The sequence below is a fragment of the Moschus berezovskii genome, chromosome 22, assembly GCF_049115385.1.
Source record: "Moschus berezovskii isolate FMDL1 chromosome 22, NW_MosBer_1.0, whole genome shotgun sequence".
Taxonomy (NCBI): Eukaryota; Metazoa; Chordata; class Mammalia; order Artiodactyla; family Moschidae; genus Moschus; species Moschus berezovskii.
The window spans coordinates 49,106,301-49,126,907 of NC_142481.1; the positions used below are offsets into that span (position 1 = coordinate 49,106,301).

The window sequence follows — 20,607 nt, forward strand, 5'->3', positions numbered from 1 at the left end:
CGCTCCAAACAGCTCTCCTAGGCGACCTCAGTGCACAACACACTCCACAGCAGGAAGACCAGACACGACAGGGCAACCTCCTGGCCAGGTTTTGGCTTCCAGATGTTTAACATCCTTGGAAACCCTGCTTCTGGTACATTCATTGTGACACTAAAGAGCATCACATCTTGTTACTGAAATTGTGTTTAAATATGTGCTTTAAGAAGATTGGAAGAAAATCCAGGAAAAGTTATTTAAAACACACACTGAGGAGACCAGCCCTGCTAGACATTGAAGCACACTATAAAACCTCTGATTGAATCAAGGAGGTCCTCAAATGTGTAGAATACAATAGAAAGTCCAGAAGTAGATAGGTTTGTTTTTTTTAATAGTGCAGGACAACTAGATAAAAATTTGGCAAAAGCTAGTTAGTTCACACCTCACAGCATACACAGGAATAAACAAACAGATGAGAGATCTGAATGTAAAAGCTGAAAATTAAGTGCTACACAACCCATGGATATATGCCTCTTCCCCATGGGTGATCAGGAAGATCTTCTGTAACTCAAAGTCCAGGTGAAATTTAAGATTAATCAATTTGATGATATGAAAATGTAATAAAACTTTTCCATGAAGATAAAACACTACAGAGTCAAAGGCAAACGACACACTGGAAGAAAATTTCTCACAGATAATGGGTTAATATCTCTGATATGTGAAGAACTCTTAAAGTTTGAGAAGAAAATACCAAAAACCCCATAGAAAAGTAGACAAAAGATATAATTCATAAGTAAATTAGCTCTTCAAATATAAGAGAAGTGCAGATGAAACAACACTCATACTATTTCTCATTATTCACATCAGCAGTAATCAAAAGTACACACTCCACTGTGGCTACACGCTCCATTGGTTAGGCTGTGGGGTCACAGGCACCCTCGTTCACTGCTGGTGGGAACACAAACTTGTACATCCCTTATAGAGGAGCATCAAGCACTAATACAAAATATATTTATTTTAATTTAACAATCCCCCTTTTAGGAGGATACACTTCCAGCAAAAGAAAATACAGATGCATGGATTTTGTTGCAGCCTTGTTTGTAACTTGCAAAACCTAGGAAATAGCCTGAAGAGTCTCATGTAAAAAGTCAAACATGAAATGGCGCTTGTACACAATGGAGAGTTAGACAGTTGTAAGTGATGATAACTACAATAATAAGAGAACAAGGAAGAACTCAGCTGATGTGGAGTGGTTTCCAGGATATATTTTTTTTCAGGATATATTATTAATAGAATAAAAGCAACATCAGGAGTAGAGTATGCTACCTTTCGTGGAAGAAATACGGGGAAGTAAGAAAATATGCATACATCATACTCATTTGTACAATAAGAAACAAAGGTGGGAGAAAGCAGACTAAAGAGATTGGTTCCAGGGGTGGGAGGAGATGTAACTTTTGTACCTTTTATGAAGTTCTGACTTTGGGGACCATGTTAATATACTGCACAAACAAAAGTAAACAAGGATGGGGAAATAAAGCAGTGGACTACCTGGACGGAACCATATTTCACAGGAACTGCACACCCACAATGAAGACGCAAAAGCAAGTACTTTTTGACTGTATGCCCTAGGGCTATAGACAAATATTAAAGGCTCATGAGTAGCCTTGTTTCTCACCAGCGTTAGTGAGCAGTCCCAAAGGTGCTTTCTGTGTACTGTCAGACTGAGCAAATAAGTGTACTCTGGATAAGGGAGCCATTTTTCTCACTGTCAAGCAAGGAAATAATAAACATGATAAAGGGAAAGAATGACTCGTGTTGTTTTGAAATTGGAAGTTTCACTGTGAACTCATGGTTTTTAATGTTTATAGACCAGAAAGGAAATAGATAAGGAGCACTATTTCCACACTACTGAAAGGACCTATGGGCTGTGATCAGCCCAAAAGTGAACACACCCAACTATCACATCTGGCCTCCACCAAAAGGTCCCAGGGCTCTTCGGAGAAATGATTGGTGTCAGGGCTGGGACTGGGGCAATTACTAACTAAGTCTGGAACACTTTCCTGTGCTAGAAAGTAAGAAAGTGCCTAAAGAGTGCCAGGAAGATGTCAGTCAGCTGGACCAAGTGGACCAGAGCGTTTTGAGTAGGACAGATGACAAACTGGACCCAGCATCACTTTTGTGAAAATCCCACCAAAAGGGCAAAGCCCGAGTCCAGTCAAAAAAACTCACACTGAAAGAAAGTCTTCAGAATAATTTATCTGCGATTTTCTGTGTCAGAGTCCTGAGCCCTTCCAGATTAAAGGCTAAAATGACATGGAACTAAGTGGCTGAATCTGAACATGGCTTGCTGCAGGCTTTACGGTCGGCATCCATGTGAGCGTCCTGATGTCATGACCGCACTGTAGCCATGGAAGGCATGTCCTTGCTGGGGTAACACAGGAGCACTTAGAGGCAAAGGGGCATCATCTGCAACTTCCACCAGATGGGCCAAAAGAAAGTGTGTGGAGAAAGAGTAAGGCAAATGGGGAAAAGGTTAACATTCACGGAATCCAGGAGATAGGTACCTGGGAATGTGTTTGCAGCACTTCTGTAAACCTACAGCTGTTAAAGTTTAAGCAAAACTCATCCTCATACCTGAAGTGGGTGGGTGGAGACGGCATGCTCCCTCTGATACCAAAGTGTGGCTTTAGTTGTTTGAAGTGGAGGCGCCAGCATGGGCCCACAGACAGCCCACACACACCCTTCCCCCACCCCCAGCCTTGTGCAGCACACCCCTGATGTTTCTTTGAGATCATCCTCAAAACCAGAGATCGTATCTCCAGAGTGAAATGTACATACACAGAGGTTTGAATGTCATTTGGGAGGGGGTCTCAGGTTCTCTTGAGCTCCAAGGGCCCTTTCAGTGAGTCAAACTTGAAGACCAGAGGGGCTTCTGAGAGCTAGACCTGGGACCGGCACTGCTTATATTAACATGACAGTTTTCCCTCTGGGAGGACTCAGGAGAGAAGACATAGGTTCTGTTATGGAGCCAGGCTGGGCCCAGCACTTCCTGGAACCCAAACAACCCCAGAGAGTATGCTTTAGTGCAGCCTACAGAGGAGGTGTCAGCACACTGAGGCCAAGGTCAGGTACCCCGTTTACACTTGACCCTGTGGGAGGGGGCCGGTGGGCTCTGACTAACCCTGCAGCAAACCCTGCCCTGTCCCCAGTGCCCAGCCCACATGGCTCTCCTGGAAGGCTTGCCCATGCTAACTGGTTCCTCAGTGGGTTCTGGCTACTGTGATGTGGTCTCCAAAAGACCTACACATGATTCTGTTTAAAGAATCTGTCACCCAGAGGGGGAGGAGGAGAAGATGTGATGTGGGAGGAAGTTTTAAAAAAAAGAGTCAACCTTGCCCAACAAATGGCTACTGACATTTCTTATGGACACTGACTGTAACTGGAATAACACGGTGCTGATTACAGAGTCCATTTGGGAGAAGCCAGGATCCCTGGGACAGAAATGTGATGCTGCAGTGAGACGTACAGATCTGAGGTGTAGGAAGAGGGCGCTTAGCCTTTAACCCCCTAGACCCAAGAACGGGAAGCAGGGTGGCCCCGTGTGGACCAACCCCCCACCAGTGACATGCTAAACAGCCCAGCACAGTCAGAGAGTGGCCTGAAGTCCCTGGGCAGGGCTTCCCTGGGGTGCAGAGGGGCAAGGAGGGGTTGGCACTGTCCTTACCGACCCCCCACATTGGCTCAGCTGGCCTCCCTGTTGGCCAAGCCTCTCCTTGCGCTTCCCAGTTAAAGGTGATGGATGTCCAGGTGACTGCCTCCTGCCCACCAGCCGCCACATGTGTGTGTCAGCCCCAGGTGTCAACAGCCAAGCATAGTCCAGGGCAAGGAGAAGGCCAGCAAGGCCAGAGCAGCCTTCCCCTGGATGGTCCCCACAAATGCATCTTCCCCACTGGATCAGTCCTCCATGCCTGGCTCCCTCTGCCCGCTGGCAGCAGGACCTCCCACACCCCATGAGTCCTGGCTGGTGCTGCCCTAAGCAAGTATATCCAGTGCCTGATCTCAGTTCCCCAAACAGAAGGCCCTGGTTGGGGGGTCTCTGAGTGATCCAGAGCCCTCTGTAGGCACACTCCATCCAGGTCTACTGTCCCCTAGCCCTCTCACCTAACCTTGACCTGCCAGGGGCACAGTCCTGCCCGATACCTGGAAGCACACATCCTCACTGGGTGGGACCCCCTCAGCCACCCAGCATGAAGCACCAGAGTGAGCTGGACTGGGCCAAGGCAGGGGCGGTTAGGAGGTGAGATCTCCACAGCAGCCAGTAGCCTCTGGAGTGGTCCTGCCAGTAGAGGCCGCAGAGAGAGAACTGGGGGCAGGGGCAGGGCCCTCAGGAGATAGTGATGAACACAGCCCCAGCCAGGGACAACCAGGGGACCTCAAAGAGGCAAGGAACTGGGGGAGGGGCCTCCAAGTAGAATCCATACCATCCACCACAGGTAAAAGTCAGGCTAAGACTGCATCCTCAGTCTTGTCGGCACTCCCCAGAAGGCTTCCAGGATTTCCAGGGTAGCCAGGGCCCAGCAAGCCTTGGTTCTAGGGTAGGGGGCTCTTGACCAAAGGAGAGGTGAGGGAATGCTCCCCTCACCTGACCCTCAAAGCTCTGCAGTGGAGAAGGGGTGCACATCTTAGCCCTCACAGCAGCCCACCCAAAAAACAGCCGCCGTAAGCCCCAACATGCACCAGGAGACGGTGGTCCTGGTGGTGCTGGCTCAGCAGTGGGGGGATCCAGGGGCCGGATCCTAGGTCTCCAGAGTACAGGAAACACCTTGACTGTGGCAACAGCCAGCAGGACAGACAGGCCTAGAAGGGCTTCCATTGCTCAGGCATCCAGGTCTGGACCAGGCTCCCGGAAGAGCGACTGCTTCCGCAGGGTGAGGCGCGCACACCTAGGGCACGTGGTGGAATTGTCATAGTAGCAGTCCCTGGGGGAGACAGGAATGGCTGTGAAGAGGGGGCTCCACAAGTAGAATTGTAACCCTGAGTCTTCACAATATTCCTTTAACAGACGGGAACCTGCAGCAGTCTCACCCAGGTGTGCCGGCCAGGCCAGTATCCCATACCTCTGTACAGACATCCCAAGGGGCCACACCTATCACCTGGTGCCCTCTGACCCTCTTAGTGACTCCCCTCCCTGACCTGTTCCCACTACCATGTAAACCGGCCCCCCGCCCAGGGCTCTGTGGAGGTGCACATGGTCCCCATGGCAGCTTAAATTTTTGAAGGGGGCACAGCAACATTTGATAGGACACCAGACAAACTGCCAGCTCAAGGGAGCTCAGAGTTTCAACAACACTTTCTGCTACAGTTCTTACTGAGACCGCAGTCCAGCTCTGCTGACCTATGAGGTTGCGGGTCACTCTGAGAAACACCAAGTGCTGGAAAATCCAGTGTGGACAGAAATGGGGTGGTGGGGTCCCATCTGAGCCCAGTGTGACAAGCCGTGTGGGCTCCACAGGCACATGCCTACTGGTAAGTATACTTAAAGAGTTCAAATATCTTCTGCCCACTTCTGTGTATCATTCTTCCAAACATCCACAAGTCTTTAGGACATAAATGCTTCCATTGTTGAACCTAAGTACTTAATAAATAAAACTGTTGGGTTATTTCTCGTGGCCTAGGGATGTTTGGAAAAAAAAATCACAAAAACTAGAAAGCTTAGGAAGCTCCAGCCTCAGTAAACCTAAGTCCCATTTGAAACCAGGTGGGAAAGGTCAAGCCCCAGCCTCTCCCCACCCAACACTCCCAGCACCTGTCTCTCCCACACCTGTCGTCTACCATCTACAGAGGCATACGCTCACACAGACCTGTGGAAGACGGCAGAGCAGTCGGCGCACACGGACGTGTGGCTGTCGAAGGGGAACAGCACGTCTCCCTCCCGGCAGAGCTCGCACACAAAGCCCTTGGCCTGGCACCGCTGCAGGCGAGGCGGGGAGGTCAGTGCCCACTCCCAGGTGGGGGGTACATCCTCCCGAGCTGCCCTCCTGCCTCCCCACCTGGCTTGTGGGGGCCCACCTCACAGTCCAGTTTGATGTGCTTGGCAAACAGCGTGTGGGTCTCAGCCAGTGAGCAGCCCAGCCGGCCTGTGTGCGTGTCCAGCAGGTCCTGCACCGAATACATCTCATCGTTCTCCACAAAGTGCTGCCGGTCCTGGAGCTGCAGGCATAGCCATGTGACCCCAGAGCCGCCAGGCCAGGGCCCTCACCTGCCCGGAGCCCTCTTCCCGACTTTATCTTGTCCACACATCCCACCACCCAATGCACTGCTTCCTACTCTTCCTGTCGGCCCAACCAGGAAAGTGCACTCCTAGGTGAGGGTCAGGCCCCGCCAGCTCTGCTCGCTGCTCCCCAGGACCCAGAACACAGTCGGCCCGCAGCAGGCACCCAGTGAGTGCTTGCAAACAAGTAGGTGAGCCTCGAAGAGTTCTGTGGTCGGCCCTCCCTGGGTCCACTCTATGAAGGCTCCCGTGAAGGTTGCAGGGCAACACCCACCCTCTCAGTGCTTCTCATGCTGACAGAAGCAGAGAACACTTGTGGGTAGAATGCTTTCATGGGTAGACCTGGTGTTCCCTGGGACAGTGCGGAGACCCTCTGCTGACGGCACAACACACACACGGTGTCAAGTCTTCCCCTCATGATCCTGGTCTGTTTCCTGCCCTCCTGTAGGACCCCTTCCCCACCCCAGCCCTCCTCTACCCCAGGGGGTGGTGGGCTGACCTGCAGGAGCAGGCGCGCTGCCATGGCCTCCCTGCAGGTGATAAAATATGGCTTCATGAGCAAGATATCCTGGCGCAGCTTCTGTGGACAAGAGGGGCAGGTGGGCATCTCTGGCCAGAGCAGGGGCTGTGCTGGGCATGTCTGTGTGGCCAGTGGGGGTGGGGCAGGTCTGGTTTTGTGGGAAGCTTTGTCACTTCACACTCTGGGTCAGTAGAGGACCGTAAGTGCATCCCTGTCCCCCCAGGACAGTCCCAGCTTTGAGCCCTCCAGCCGAGCTCAAGGTCAAGCCACAGCTTCCCCACCAGGCAGGGCCCTAAGCTTCCTTCATGCACAGTTGCTCCCTGCCCAGCTCCACAGGTGCACACACACCTTGGGAGCACCTGAGCTTGCATCAGACTGCCCAGTTGAACCCAGATCCCCTCCTCAGCCCAGTGGTCCTGTGCCTCAGCTCCTCCCCAACAAGTCCCATTTCCCTCCGCACCCGCCTGAGGCACACCCCACCCCGCCCTCCTGCTGAGTGCCAAAGAGAGGACCCCCCAGTCACACACAGCTCCTCAGAACACCGACCAGACATGGCTGGGCAAATGTAAAGCTGCTCTTGACAATACACACTGGGACGCAGACTTATACAAGACAGAAACGCCACACGATGTATCTCAATAATGTGCACGAAATAAAAGACATCACTGAGATGAACTTCACCTCATTTTTCTACTGCGGTTGTTAGAAAATTTCAAACTGCCTCTGAGCCTCGCATCCTATTTCATATTGTGACTGGACAGTTGCTCTAGCGACTTTAAGGACAGTAGGGGAGAGGGGGCCCAGTGACACAGGTGGCATCTCCTCACACAGCTGCAAAGGGGGAGCAGGGTTGCCCCACGCCCGCCCCTCCCCTGTCTTACCCGGATCTCTACCAGCTCCTCCACATAGTTGAACAGCAGAGGATTGATCTCCCGGAGCCGGAGCACTGGCCTCGACATCATCAGCGCCAGGTAGCGCATGCTGCCACGAGACACCTGGGCCGGAGGGGCGGAAAGGTGGTACCTCTGCGCTCCGCCCCGCCCCACTCTGCCCCACCCCGAGGCCCCGCCCCAGCCTGTGCCCTGATCCGCCCACAGCCATGCCCAGAGCCCCAGCGCTCCGCCACGCCCCCGGCCACACCACACTCCCACCCAATCCCCAGGGCGGCACCCCTCGCTCCCCGCTCTCTCTCTCCGGACCTTGCGCGGCTCGAAGTCCCAGTTGTGCACCACACGCGCTGGGATGACAGCCAGATCGTTCCAGTGGCAGTGGCTGCAGTAGTACTGGCCTGTGTAGTCGCACTGCCGGGCCTCGCTGGGCACGCCCCCTGTGGAGGAGATGTTCCAAAGTCAAGGAGACCTGAGAGGTCCCCTCCCCCAGCTGCACCAAGTGTTCCCCACCGCCAAGCCCTGCCCCTGACTCGTCCTCTTCTAAGTTGCCCCGCTTCCCTTTTCTCATCAGTAAAATGGGACAGTAGATGGGGAATCCCTTGAGTCAATGTCAGTATGTTTCTAGGAAGGCCTGACACACAGCATGTGAGTGTAGTGTGGTCTTCCCATGGGGTGGGTTTTCTGTGATGATGTGGTCACAGGAGGGAGACTGTAGCCCAGCCCTGCAGGGACTCCTAGTGGAACCTTGGTCAGCTTGGGAGGGGCGTGAAAAGGTGCCAAAAGCAGTCCTTTTTGGCTTCCCAAGGAGAGGAGCTCAACTGAGCATTCCTCCCATTCACTCATGCAGCTGATGTCAGGGCACCCTGCCCAGAACAGCTCCCCTCAGCCCTGCACCCTGCTCAACTCCCACCCCCTACCCTGGGGGCACTCACGCAGAGAGATGGGTGCTCGGCACTCAGCACAGCGGTAATCCTGGCTGTCCAGGCCTGCCTCAGGGCAGATGTTCAGCTCATACTCGGCCTGGTGGCTGACTTTGGACCGCACACAGGGCTTGGAGATGAGGTTCAAACACTTGCTGTGACAGCGGTAATAACACCCTGGGATGGGGGCCCAACAGCATGCCTCTTAGGAGGAGGGCCACTCTGTAGCCCAGGCTGACCTTCAGCTTCCAGGACCCCCAGGGGGCTCCACTCCGCTTCCCAGATCAACCCAAGAGCCTCTCCAGGTGCCACTGCAGGTCCCCAAGTGTCCCCACCCCAAACCTTGCTCTGAAGGTACGTGCACACCTTTCCCCCAATTTCAGACTCAAAAGTCCAGGGGCCTACCAGCCATGCCCACTAGGATACCCAAGGGGATCAAGGCCAAGCCATCTAAGTGAAACCCGGTTCTTCCTACCCAAATCCACCCCAGCTTCCCATCTCAGATTTCAGGGACTTTGTCTTTCAACCTCCTGAGACTACAAACTGGAAAGTCATCCCGACTCCTCTCTTAAACCCAAGTCCAGTCCTTCAGCTACAGCTGCACTTGGCCCTTCTCATCTGAATATCAGAGTCTCACCCTGGTCAGAAGGCCATCATTTTCCCTCCCCCCATGCCACACTCAGCTCAGCAGCTGGAGTTAAAACCTAAGTATATCCACCCACATGGCCCAGGGCACTTAGAGAAAAGCCCCCTGCCACCTCTGAAGCACCTCTATGCCACGCTGCTCTCTGCTCCTTGTCAAATACACTGGACACACACTGACCACAGGCCTTTGGATAGACAGCTCCCCTGCAGAAATGTTCCTTCCCAGATATGCCCCTAACCTCCAAGAATTTTTATTAAATGTCACATGAAGCCTTTTCATTTCACCCTAACATGGCAGCACCCTACTCCCTGACATGCTTGTGCCTCCCCTAGCCTTCTTCACTATTTCTAATACACCGTATCACTGACTCATTTGATTTCTCATCCAGAGCAGCACATCCAATACAGTGATGTGTCTCTACCATGTCCAGCGAGGTAGCCACCAACCTTGCATGGCTACTGTGTACTTGGAACGTGCACAGTACAACTGAGGAGTTAGTTATCTATGTTCAATAATTTAAATTTGAAGAGCCACATGTGGCTAGTGGACTTGAGCCCAGTGAAGGCAGACACCTGGGTCTCTCGTCTCTTGCTACACCCACCACACACTGCAGGGATCTGCAAATACTGAGGACACGATAGAGAACCCCTCTCCCCGGAGACCTAGCCTGCCGGCCCGGAAGGGCAGTCTGGTCTCCGCCCACCTGTGCAGGTGTACCAGGTCTGAATGAGGCCCCAGATGACTGTGTTACACTTGTCACATGTCTGCTTCACACTCTTACTCTTCTCCTTGTAGAAGCGGTGCTCGAGAAGGACTCGAATGTTGGGCTCATCCTCATTGGGGTCCTTGGGAGGAAACCAGGGAGAGGTCACAGCTCCTTCTGGGCACATGAGCCCCTTGACTGCATCTCCCAGGCACCACGTATAGCAGAGGTTGCCACAGACCCCTCCCTTTACAATAGAACAGGGTGCCCGGTCAGGCCTGGTCCACTGAGATTACAGACAACCTCTGTACTGAGGTGCCGCTCCAGGGCCAGTCAGGGCCAAGGGCACGTGAGCAGCACTGAGGGGCACTCGCTGCCCTCCTGCTTCGTTTCTGCTGGCTGAGAGCAGACCCAGATTGGTGAAAGCTGTCCTGGACTTGCCAGGGAAGAGAAGAGCAACAGAAAAGGGGGACCTATGGTCTCCAATGACAGTAGCTGCCAGATGGGCCCAGGGAACCCGCAACACTTCCACATGAGTAAATCTATACAGCCAACTCCTTTAAGCCACTGTCTTTCAGGGTGTCTGAGCCCATACCATTGCCTTACCTATATTCTAATGAACCTACCACTGTCCAAATCCCATGGACTCATGAACCAGACTCAAGGACTACAGGACGGACCCCAGTGGTTATTGGCTTCCAGGATCCACAACCCCTTCTGTTGTCATCTTCAGGGAACTAGCCCACGCTCTGGGTCATGTGGTTCAAGGTGGGACTAACTCACCCACCTGCTTCAGTGGGTGGACACATGACCCAGGACTACAGGCAGGATCAGAGCTGGGCTGAGGGCCCATCACTCCCCCAGCCTCCAGTTCAGCTTTGGCTGCTGGTGGGGGTGGGCCGACACCCACCTTCAGCTCCTGCAGCTTCAGCCGGAGATGGATGAGTCTCACCACAGCGTCCTTCTGCTTCTCCGAGTGCTCTGGCAGCTCCAGGATGACCTGCTTGCACTCCTGGATGGCCTGCCGCAACTGCTGAACGTCAGAGGCCAGGAACAGGCCCTGCTCACGTTGGGGGCGGGGGTGCAGTTTGGGGATGATGATAGTTAGATTGTGTGTCGTTGGGCCCAGAACAGATCTCCCCACCCATCTCAAGCCCCGATGGCCCAAAGACTTGCTCAAGGCCCAGGACCATCAGCAGCAGAGGCAGGCCCCAGCCCACACCACCTGCCCACTTTCTGGACCTGTCCACCCATGGGCTTCTGGAGACCTAACTCACGGTGTTCTTCAAAACACAACTTCCCTTTTTTAGAAATCCGATTGCTTTTCTGGCTGTGCTATCTCGCTTGCTTCTACAGAACTTCCTCTTGGATGAAAGCAGGGGAAATGACACTTGTCTGTCAAGAAGGAGAGGAAGTGGCCTCTGGTTCAATCACCAAGCTCAGAGACACCCCTCGCTGCCACCTGCCCTTGGGCCCAGCACCTCACAGGCTGATGCGAGCTCGTGTCCAACAAAGCCCTAAACTTGGGCAAGGATACAGGCCAAGTCTCAGAGCTAGAGGCTGGGGCCCCACGAAAGGGGATGTCACTGCCCGCAGGAGTGCAAAATAAGGGTTCAAACACATAACTGAGAGGAGTGTAAGTACCTGCAGAATGTAAAGTTAAAGGCCACATGACCAGCAAAATGAACCACAAAAGAGAAATGGGGGCTCAGGCAAATCTTAAAGTCCTTTGCGAATGTTACCATAGCATCTCTCTCAAACAACAGCTGGAGATGGTTTGCAAACATTTTGAAACTTTAAAGGAATTATTAGAACCCTTTAATTTAAAAAAAAACACCCCACAAGGTTTTCATGGAACAAAACCTAGCTCAGACAGGAGTGGCCCTGCCTAGCTGAGGAGGTGGTGGTGAGCAGCGGCCGCCCTCGCCTTCACTCTGCAATGGACGACAGGATTCCCCAGCACCCCAGATGGAATCAGCCCCCACATCTGCTTTGTAGGATCCTGCGTGGAGGGGAGAGAATGGCTGCCCAGGAGGACAGAGCCCAGGCTCCCAAACACCACATCCAACCCATTCCCACAAGCCGGCACACAGGTATAGGGTGGGAGCCGGGTGTCACGCAGGACTCAGACGCCATGCCTAGGAGGCCCGATTGAGATGGACGTGGCCAACTCCTCAAACTCTGGGGGGGGGTCACCTTGTCCACCCACAGACCCTGAACCTTACCACGGGGCGAGCGAAGTGGTCCTCGGACAGGCCAAGATCCATCACACGCTCTGGGCAGCGGAACTCTGGCTCCCCGGGAGGCAGCTCAGGCAGGCGCACTGCAGCGGGGCAGGTGGGAAGGGCGGCAGAGAGATGAGTCAGCTCGCCACCCCAGGAGGGTGCTGCAGGACCCTCAGGGAGCAGGGAGCCCACAGAGGTGCCCAGGGAAGCAGGGCTCTGCTCTGGGGTGAGCCCTGTGTGCACCTGCAGAGGACCCTGTGTCCTTGTTCCGACAGGACAGACCCGTGCAAAACCAGGGTTACAGAAACATGCCAGTTTCTAAGGCTCACAGCTTGTGTGTGCATCTGTGGACTGGAGAAGGGCCTCTGAAGGGCTACACACGGGAACATAGGAGCCCCTGTGTGGACTCCGGCACCCTGTGGGCTCAGTCTGCAGTCTCAGGGCTCACATCCTGCTGACCTCTCACCCTGCAGGTCTCTGCTCTGAGTTCAAGCCCCAGGTGTTCCCCGAGGGAGTGCCTGCTGTGTGCCGCCCCTGGGACATGGCAGACAAGACAGTGACACATCCCCGCCCAGGGGGCGTGTTCATTCTCCTGAGGATGGACCAGGGGGAAGCAGTCTGAACTGTGAAGAAGACGCCTGCATGCCCCCAGGGAGGAACCACCTAAGAGGATGGGGGCTGGCGTGAGCAGGGCAGACCACCTACACAAACCACCGCCACCCCCACCCCACCCCCCGCGTCCACCTTGAGAAGTAACGTCCGGGGCCTCCTCACCAGCCCCCTGCTCATGCTGCTGCTTGTTGAAGGGGTTGAGATGGACCTGTCGGAACCGGGCAAGCTTCTCGTCATATTCCATAGTACCCCACCTGTGGACAGCCGGGCAGAGCAGAGGTGGGCGTCCAGCACCCAGGTTCACTGGGGTCCCCTGCCCTTTTCAAGTGCCTGAGGTATCAAAGGGGAGACCTGGCCCCTCTCACTTCCCCTGGAGGGTCCAGGCCAGATATCCCCACACCACGGCCTCCCCCTACAAGCCAGCTCAGCCCCCTCACACAACCCCCACGGCTGGCCCCTCAGTGAGAGCAGTGATGCCCAAGTCACCGATGGGGCAGGCAGGGCTGGGGGGTGCCCAGTCAGACCTCCAGCATGGAGACCCTTTGGTCCCGCTCACATTCACCTGGCCAGCCAACACTCAAGTGCCTCCCTCTCGCCCAGGACCCAGGGTGCTCCTTTCCTGTCAGAGCATCCAGAAAGCCTGGCCAGCAGAAGGCTCAGTGCTGATGCCAGGGCTCAGGCCTGCTCTGCCACCTGCAGTGTGGCCCAGGGCAGGACCCACCTTAACACTGCCCTGTGAAAGGCCTCCTGAATACTGTATGACCACCATGCGGTCTGAGCCCATGGCTGGCCCCACACCCTGGGACCCAAGGACACAGGCAGCAAGTGCTGAGCTCACAGCTGGGAGCTCAACAAACGACAGACACGCAGGGCTGGTGGCTCCTGAGACAGAGGCCCACACTTAACTAGCTGACCCACATTCCTTAGCTTCTCTCTGCTCCAAGGACAAAATGAGTTCACAGGAGGTTGAAAGATGTTTTCAAAACTTTGTAGGAAGGACATGGGTGTTGGCTATGCACTGCTGACACCTGGTTGCAGTCTGAAATAATCTGTAATTATAAAAGGCAATCCTATGACTCCTGTGTGCCCACACACACACTGAAAGGAAAACTGAGCCAGCAGTGGTGGCCCGAGGCCACCCTCACCCCTAGTGTTGCCCTGCACCTGGGTGGGGACCCCCACACCTCTGCAGGACCTGTCTGCCTCTGGAGGGAGGTGGGTTGAAAGTTCTGAACCGGTAGAACTGGCACCTGCAGACCAGCTACCTGTTGGTCATAGCAGGGCAGGACATGGTGCCATGAGCCCAAATCCCTATCTCCCTTATAACCTGAGGTCTCTGGGAAGCTCACAAACTGTTCGGCTCTGATGCCCAGCGCCTCCCCAGATGACAGGAACCACAGTGCCCAGGGAAGCCTCCAGAATGCAGGGGAGACCCAGCTGTCCCCATACTCACCAGCCCCTTCTTCCCAAGTGGTGAGGAATCCCTGGGCTGCTCACCCCCAGGCTTCATTCAACTAAGACACAAATAAACTTCTGTTTAAACTACTGTTATTGGGAGGAGAATTTCTGTCTCTTGTAGCCAAAACAGATCCATACTAATCACCCCCAACAGACTATGATCAGCAGGGAAATTGGCCCTACTCAAATCCACACTCTATCAGCTCTAGCTGTGTGACCTTGGGCAAATGCCTAAACCTTTCTGTGCTTTTGAGCTGTCATGTTTCAAGCAGGGATAATAACAGCATCTGCTATATAGAGTTACAGTCTAAATGAGACTACAAACTGGAGACTAAGCACAGGTGCGTGGCAGTGACACCACATGCCAATCAGTCCAGCCCCAAAAGACTGGAGGGTCAGGAGCCAGCTCCATGGATCGGTCTCTCCTTAGAAACCTCCCAGCATTTTACAATACAGCCAGAGGCATTATAGAGAACAGGATGACATTCCTGAAAAAACTAAAAATAGACTTGCAATACGATCGTGCAATGCCACTCCTGGGCATACGTCTGGAGAAAACTGTAATTCAAAAAGATACGCGCACCCAGCATCCATCGCAGCACAATTCACAATAGCCAACATGTGGAAAGAACTTAAATGTCCATCAACAAATGAGCGGATAAAGCTGTGGTACAAATATACACAATGGAACATTAGCCATAAAAAAGAATGAAATAACACTGTTTGCAGCAACATGGATGCAACTAGAGATAACCACACTAAGTCCAAAAGACAGATACCATAAGATATCACTTAAATGTGGAATCTAAAATATGACACAAGAGAAACAGACACACAGATGTAGAGAACAGACTTGTGGTTGCCAAGCGGTTGGGGGTGGGGTTTGGACTGGGGTTATGGGGTTAACAGATGCAAACTATCATATAAAGGATGTGTAAACAAGAAGATCCTACTGTATAGCACAGGGAAATATATTCCACATCCTGTAATAAACCATAATGGACAAGAACATGAAAAAGATATCTATATCTGTAACAGAAGCACCTTGCTGTACACAGGAAACTAACACAACATTGTAAATCAACTACATTTAAATTTTTAAAAATACATAAAATGCACAGGTTCTTAGGCCTTAGAAAGAAAATAAAATATGGCCTGAGGAGCTCAAAGGCAGGAACACTGCTCAGCTGCCCTTCTCTGGGATACAAGCCCTCCTGGAAATCACATCTCTCATTAAGCTCCTGATGGGTAGGCCAGGCAGAGAGGCCATGGATGAGTGAGTGACTGGGGTAAGCTGACCTCTCTCAGCCTCAGTTCCTCTCCTGCCAAAGTTAAGAGAACTGCATTTTCCAGGGAGAAGGGGATGCTGGGAGCAGCCAGAAGGGGTCCTAACGCAGGGGCCCAGCAGACAAAGTGCGCAGCAGCTGGCTTAAAGGAGAGCAATAGCAACCCTCACCACCCCACCAGATTCACCCACAGAGAGCTCTGAACCCCAGATTCAGGCCTGACCTCAGAGAGGTGCAGGCCAGAAGGTGGACAGTGAGCAAGCAGCATGCAGGAAACCCACTAGGCCACTGTCCCCCCTTCTCCAGAAACCTCCTCTCACGGGGGTCGGGGTGAGGAGCCCTCGACTTTGCAATTAGAGGACCCCAAGAACAAAGCTCAACATCTCTCAGGCCCTGAGGAACACAGGGCTGAAGCTCAGATGTGACTGAACCAGCCTTGCCTGTTCTGCTTGTGACACAGACACCAGAGGTCCTGTCATCACCCGGCTACCACCAGAGGTCCCTAAACTTTGCCCCAGAGGGGACAGGGTGAAGGTGCACCCTAGCTGCTCACGGCCATCAGGAGGCCTCCAGGACCCCACCGGGAGCAGGGCCGCTACTGTCCCTTTAAGGATTGCTTGCCACTGAAGCTTGGCAGCAGCCACCCCCGCCTCTGGGTGACGCACCCCAAAAGGGCCTCCCTCACCTTCACTCACAACAACAACAGCAACATACACTCTGGGGACCCTCGCTAAGTGGCTCTGCACAGGGCCAGGTGTCTTCCACCACGCCCCTCCGTTTCAGAGATGAGGTAACAGGCTCAGAGTGGTCCAACCCCAGCGCACGGTGGCACAGCCGTGGGGTCCCCTCCGGCCTCTCGCATCCCACAGACGCGCGCGGTGACAGCTGGAAGGGGTGACAGTGTGCCCGGGGACGGCCTTCCCAGCCAGACCCTGACAGAGCGGGATGGGGGCTGCTGAGGTCCCCAAGCCCCTCCGCCCCCAGGTGATCGCCCGGGAGTCTGAATCCTGCTTTGCGCCCGGGCCTGGGCCTCGGCCGGGTTCCTCGCCCCCTACGCCCCAGCGTCCGCTTCGGGAGAGAGGCTCTCCGGGCTCCGGGGCGCGGCTGCCCGAGCGACCGAGTCCCGGCCACCCAGAACCGCGCCCGCTCCCCTCCCGCCGCTCACCTGACCACCACCGCCCCGGTTACATTGTATCCGCCCCGCCGGGCTCGTTACAGCGTATCCACCGCCGCCCTGGATACACTGTATCCGTCTCGCTCGCTGCTGCCTCCTGCGGTCGGGAGGCTCACGACACCGGCGGAGTTTGCGCGTCCCACTCCCGGACCCAGGCCTCCACCTCCCAATCCAAGAAATGGGTGACCCTTCATCCCAATTGTTGAAGATGGTGTGAAATAAAATTCATGCTTCATGGAAGACAAGGAAAATTTAAACAAGAAAAATTTCTCTGCCCTTTACCCGCCTCTCTCCTCGCTGTGCATCTATCTGCATTTATGCGTCTGCCAAACCACCCCCATCGGCAGAAACGCCTCCTGGAATCCAGCACAGCTGCTTAAAAGATAAGGTCACTTCCTAAACTTCTTTGCCAACAAAGGTCCATATAGTCAAAGCTGTGGTTTTTCCAGTAGTTATGTATGGATGTGAGGGTTGGACCATAATGAAAGATGAGAACCAAAGAATTGATACTTTCAAATTGTGGTGCTGGAGAAGACTCTTGAGACTCCCTTGGACTGTAAGGAGATCAAACCAGTAACCCCAAAGGAAATCAACCCTGAATATTCAATGGAAGGGCTAATGCTCCTTGGAAGCTGGAGCTCCAGTACTATGGCCACCTGATGGGAAGAGCTGACTCATCAAAAAAGACCTTGTTGCTGGGAAAGATTGAGGGCAGGAGGAGGAGACAACAGAGGATGAGATAGTTGGATGACATCACCAACTTGATGGACATGAGTTTGAGCAAACTCTGGAAGATGGTGAAGGACAGGGAAGCCTGGAATGCTGCAGTCCATGAGGTCACAAAGAGTTGGACACAACTTAGCAACTGAACAGCTTCTTGATCTTGTGAGGGGCCATGATGAGCTTAGAGTTGAATTGTGTAAACTGTGGATTACACTCCGGTGCTCTGTCTCAAGAAACTTGTATAACTGTGACTTAACTTCTAATGGCAGAACAGTCCTTGGAGCTCTCTGAGATGCTGTTCTTGGCTTATAATCCGCAAATTTGGATTGAATAAAAATTTCCATTTCTTTCTTAGACCACCTGATTGATTTTTTCCCCACAATGGTAAGGTTGGGGCAGGGGGTCGGGGTGGGGGTGAGGCAGCACTGACTAGATTTCTGTAATCACCAAAGTTTTGATTTAAATCAAAACCAAACACTCTCTTAAAAATTGGTGGGACCTCCCTGGTGGTCCACTGTTTGATTCCACACTCTCAATGCAGGGGGCCCAGGTTTGATCCCCAGTTGGGGAACTGGATCCCACATGCTGCAAGTAAGGATTTACACATCATAACTAAGGTTCAATGCAGTAAAAAAAAAATATATATATATATATATATGAAAAAAATGGTGTTTGATTTTCTTTTAAACCCTAGTAATTGTGGGGAAAATGGAATAGGTGATCGCTGAGCGGAAGGAGCAGCTGTGCTTGCCTCCACCATGTTCATCACCGGTGAGGGAGAGGTTACTGCAATGCTACCCATTTCACAGAGGAGGAAACTGATCCACCGTAAGACAAGGGGCTGTTCAGTGCAGATGGGAGAGGTGTTGGAGAAGCCTACTGCTCTCCAGGGGCCCCTGCTATGGTTCTCTCCATAATTCTTGTCACTGTCCAATGTCCTACATCTTGTACTTTTTCACTTTATTTTTGTCTTTCTCCACAGGCACCCCCAACCTCCACCTGGCACCAGAAACTAAAGGCTGCAGGCAAGGGTTTCGTTTGATTTCTTCACTGCTTTGGGGCCCAGAACAGTTCCTAGGCACATAGGTGCTTAGTTTCAGGGACTAAGGAAGGGCTGGCCTCACTTCACTTGTGCCCCCCTGTGCACCAACAGGGGCCCAGCCCGACTCTGACTCAGCAGGGAGAAGGCTGGCGCAGCCCCAGAATGCAAGGAACCAGACAGTAAACAAAGATGCACATCAGTAAGAGACGTGAGGCACAGCAAGAAAATAAACAGGATGACAAGGTAGCTGACAAGTTCTCACTCCCCAACGCTCCCCAGGGTAAGAATGAGGGAGGTGGGGGACAGTTGGGGGAATGTTCAGGAGTGGCCCTTGTAAACGTGCTGGAAAGTGTGGGAATCTTGGGGAGACACTAAGCTACCTTATAAACGGCTCCTGCTGGAGGAGAATACAGCCCTCCTCCCACGGCCTTTGGAGAAGGAGACAGGGAAACACACAGAAGCACACACACCCATGTCCCCATTGTACCTGGGCTCAGCATCACTCCAGGGAGCAGATTCCCATCCATGTCAGGGTCCTGGTCCAAGGAGGGTGCCTTCATACCCCACCCATGGTGACTCAATTCCCTTCAGCTCTGCCTGACTCTATCCAGGACCCCCTGTAACTCCAGTCCATCCTCTTCGGGAGGACTACCACCCCCATCCCCCCCACACTCATGCTGGCAGCAAATTCCACATCCAGTCGGCATGCTGGGTTTTATCACACTCATATGTGCACCTGGTCATTTATTATTATCCAAGCAAGATATTTTCTTTGCAGTGAGTCCATCTGGAATTTCAACTCCCAAAATATGATTAGGACATGTCCTTTTCCACTGGAGAAACTGCCCTAAAAAGGGGATGTGCCCTGCCAGGTGGTGTGGCAGAGTTGAGGGTCATCTGCATCCCACACTCACTGTCCCCCTTCACATCTGCTGTGGTCCCTACAGTGGTGGGAACAGTGACAACTCCAGTATCCTCCTGTGTTCCTGCCCCCAGCAGCTGGGGTCTTGGGGCAGCTTTGTCTATCTCTAGTCTTCAGCCTCTTCCTCGGAAGCATCCACCTCACAAGTCTGTGGGGATGTGTAACATAGTGGATGATGAGTTCAAGGCAGCTGGGCCCCCAGAACAGGTCCAGTGCAGGGCTGGCCAGCCCCAGGCCTAGGATTACCCCAGTCTTATAACTGAGGAATAACCTCTTGGTACAAACATGTCCCCAGAAAGGATGCTATTTGTTCTTCATCTGAAATCCCAATGTGACTGGGCATCCTGGATTTGCTTTGGCTGCCCTGCTCCTGGGTGTGAGGCCATCTGCTGGCCCCTGAGCAGCTCCGCATGCCAGGCTGAGGGTGCTGGGCCAGAATAGGAGTGTGCCCAGGTCTGGACACCCCTGGCCCATCACCAGGCTGAAAGGGACAGACCGATCTGAAGGCAAATAGCCAAGGAGGCAGGTGGCATCAAAGGCCGCCCAAGAGCACCTGCTGTCAACACTGCATGGTGCTGGACTGGTCAGAGCCCTCTGGGAGGCTCAGGTGAAACAGAGTAACCCCTGAGTGGGCTGTCCCCCTCTTGTCCAGGTGTGCCTGCAAATACACACCCCTCAGCAATAGTCACGGGTAAATGAGCACTAACATTTGGGGCTCTTGTTACGGGCCACATGCCATCCCAGCCACTTTCCATGTGTGTTCCTAACTGCAGGTGCGCAGCAAACCTCTCCGAAATGCAGTGACGTGGAGCACAGCCATTCACCTCGCTCAGGGCTGTGTCTGCTCCACCACACCTGTGCTGTGAGGGTGAGGAGTGAGGCTATGACTGAGGAACACAGGAGAGAACTAAAAGGCCTCTCATCAGAAAGGGGGCTGGAGCCTCAAGGGGTAGGGCTGAGGGACTTGGCAGGGGGAGGGAGAGGGGCTGGAGGAAGGACAAAGAGAGGACTCTCCCCCACAAGGGCTGGAGTGGGTGTGGTCCAGAGGAGAAGGCGGGCTGGCCCCAGGAGGCCAGCTTCATCTGTGTGACCTGAGCCAGGTTGAAGTTCTCACCGTGCAGGTGCTCAGGAGGGACATGTGATTGCGGCCATCTGAGCGAAGTAGAGACACACGGCCTGGGCCGGCCTACTGCTGTGCTACCTGCCAACTGGCAGATGCTCCTCTGAGTCCCACTTCTT

General features: G+C 53.5%; 1 protein-coding gene across 7 annotated transcripts; it reads right to left on the bottom strand.

Moving 5' to 3' along the window:
• Positions 1-971: 971 nt before the first annotated feature.
• Positions 972-16,766, bottom strand: DEF8 (differentially expressed in FDCP 8 homolog). 7 transcript variants are annotated; one of them, XM_055412889.2, is made up of 13 exons: positions 16,673-16,766; positions 14,217-14,277; positions 12,926-13,017; positions 12,152-12,249; positions 10,837-10,986; positions 9,927-10,068; positions 8,590-8,754; positions 7,967-8,094; positions 7,649-7,762; positions 6,747-6,827; positions 6,046-6,186; positions 5,838-5,947; positions 972-4,955 (listed from the first exon to the last, which is right to left on the bottom strand). In XM_055412889.2, the coding sequence occupies exons 3-13, from the start codon at positions 13,005-13,007 to the stop codon at positions 4,853-4,855; spliced, it is 1,314 nt and encodes a 437-aa protein (XP_055268864.1). In that variant the 5' UTR covers positions 13,008-13,017; positions 14,217-14,277; positions 16,673-16,766; the 3' UTR covers positions 972-4,852. The 7 variants fall into 7 exon arrangements, with proteins under 7 accessions (XP_055268864.1, XP_055268863.1, XP_055268858.1 ...); XM_055412888.2 differs by having other exon boundaries at positions 6,747-6,824; positions 12,896-13,017; XM_055412883.2 differs by having other exon boundaries at positions 12,896-13,017.
• Between the last annotated feature and the right edge of the window lie 3,841 nt (positions 16,767-20,607).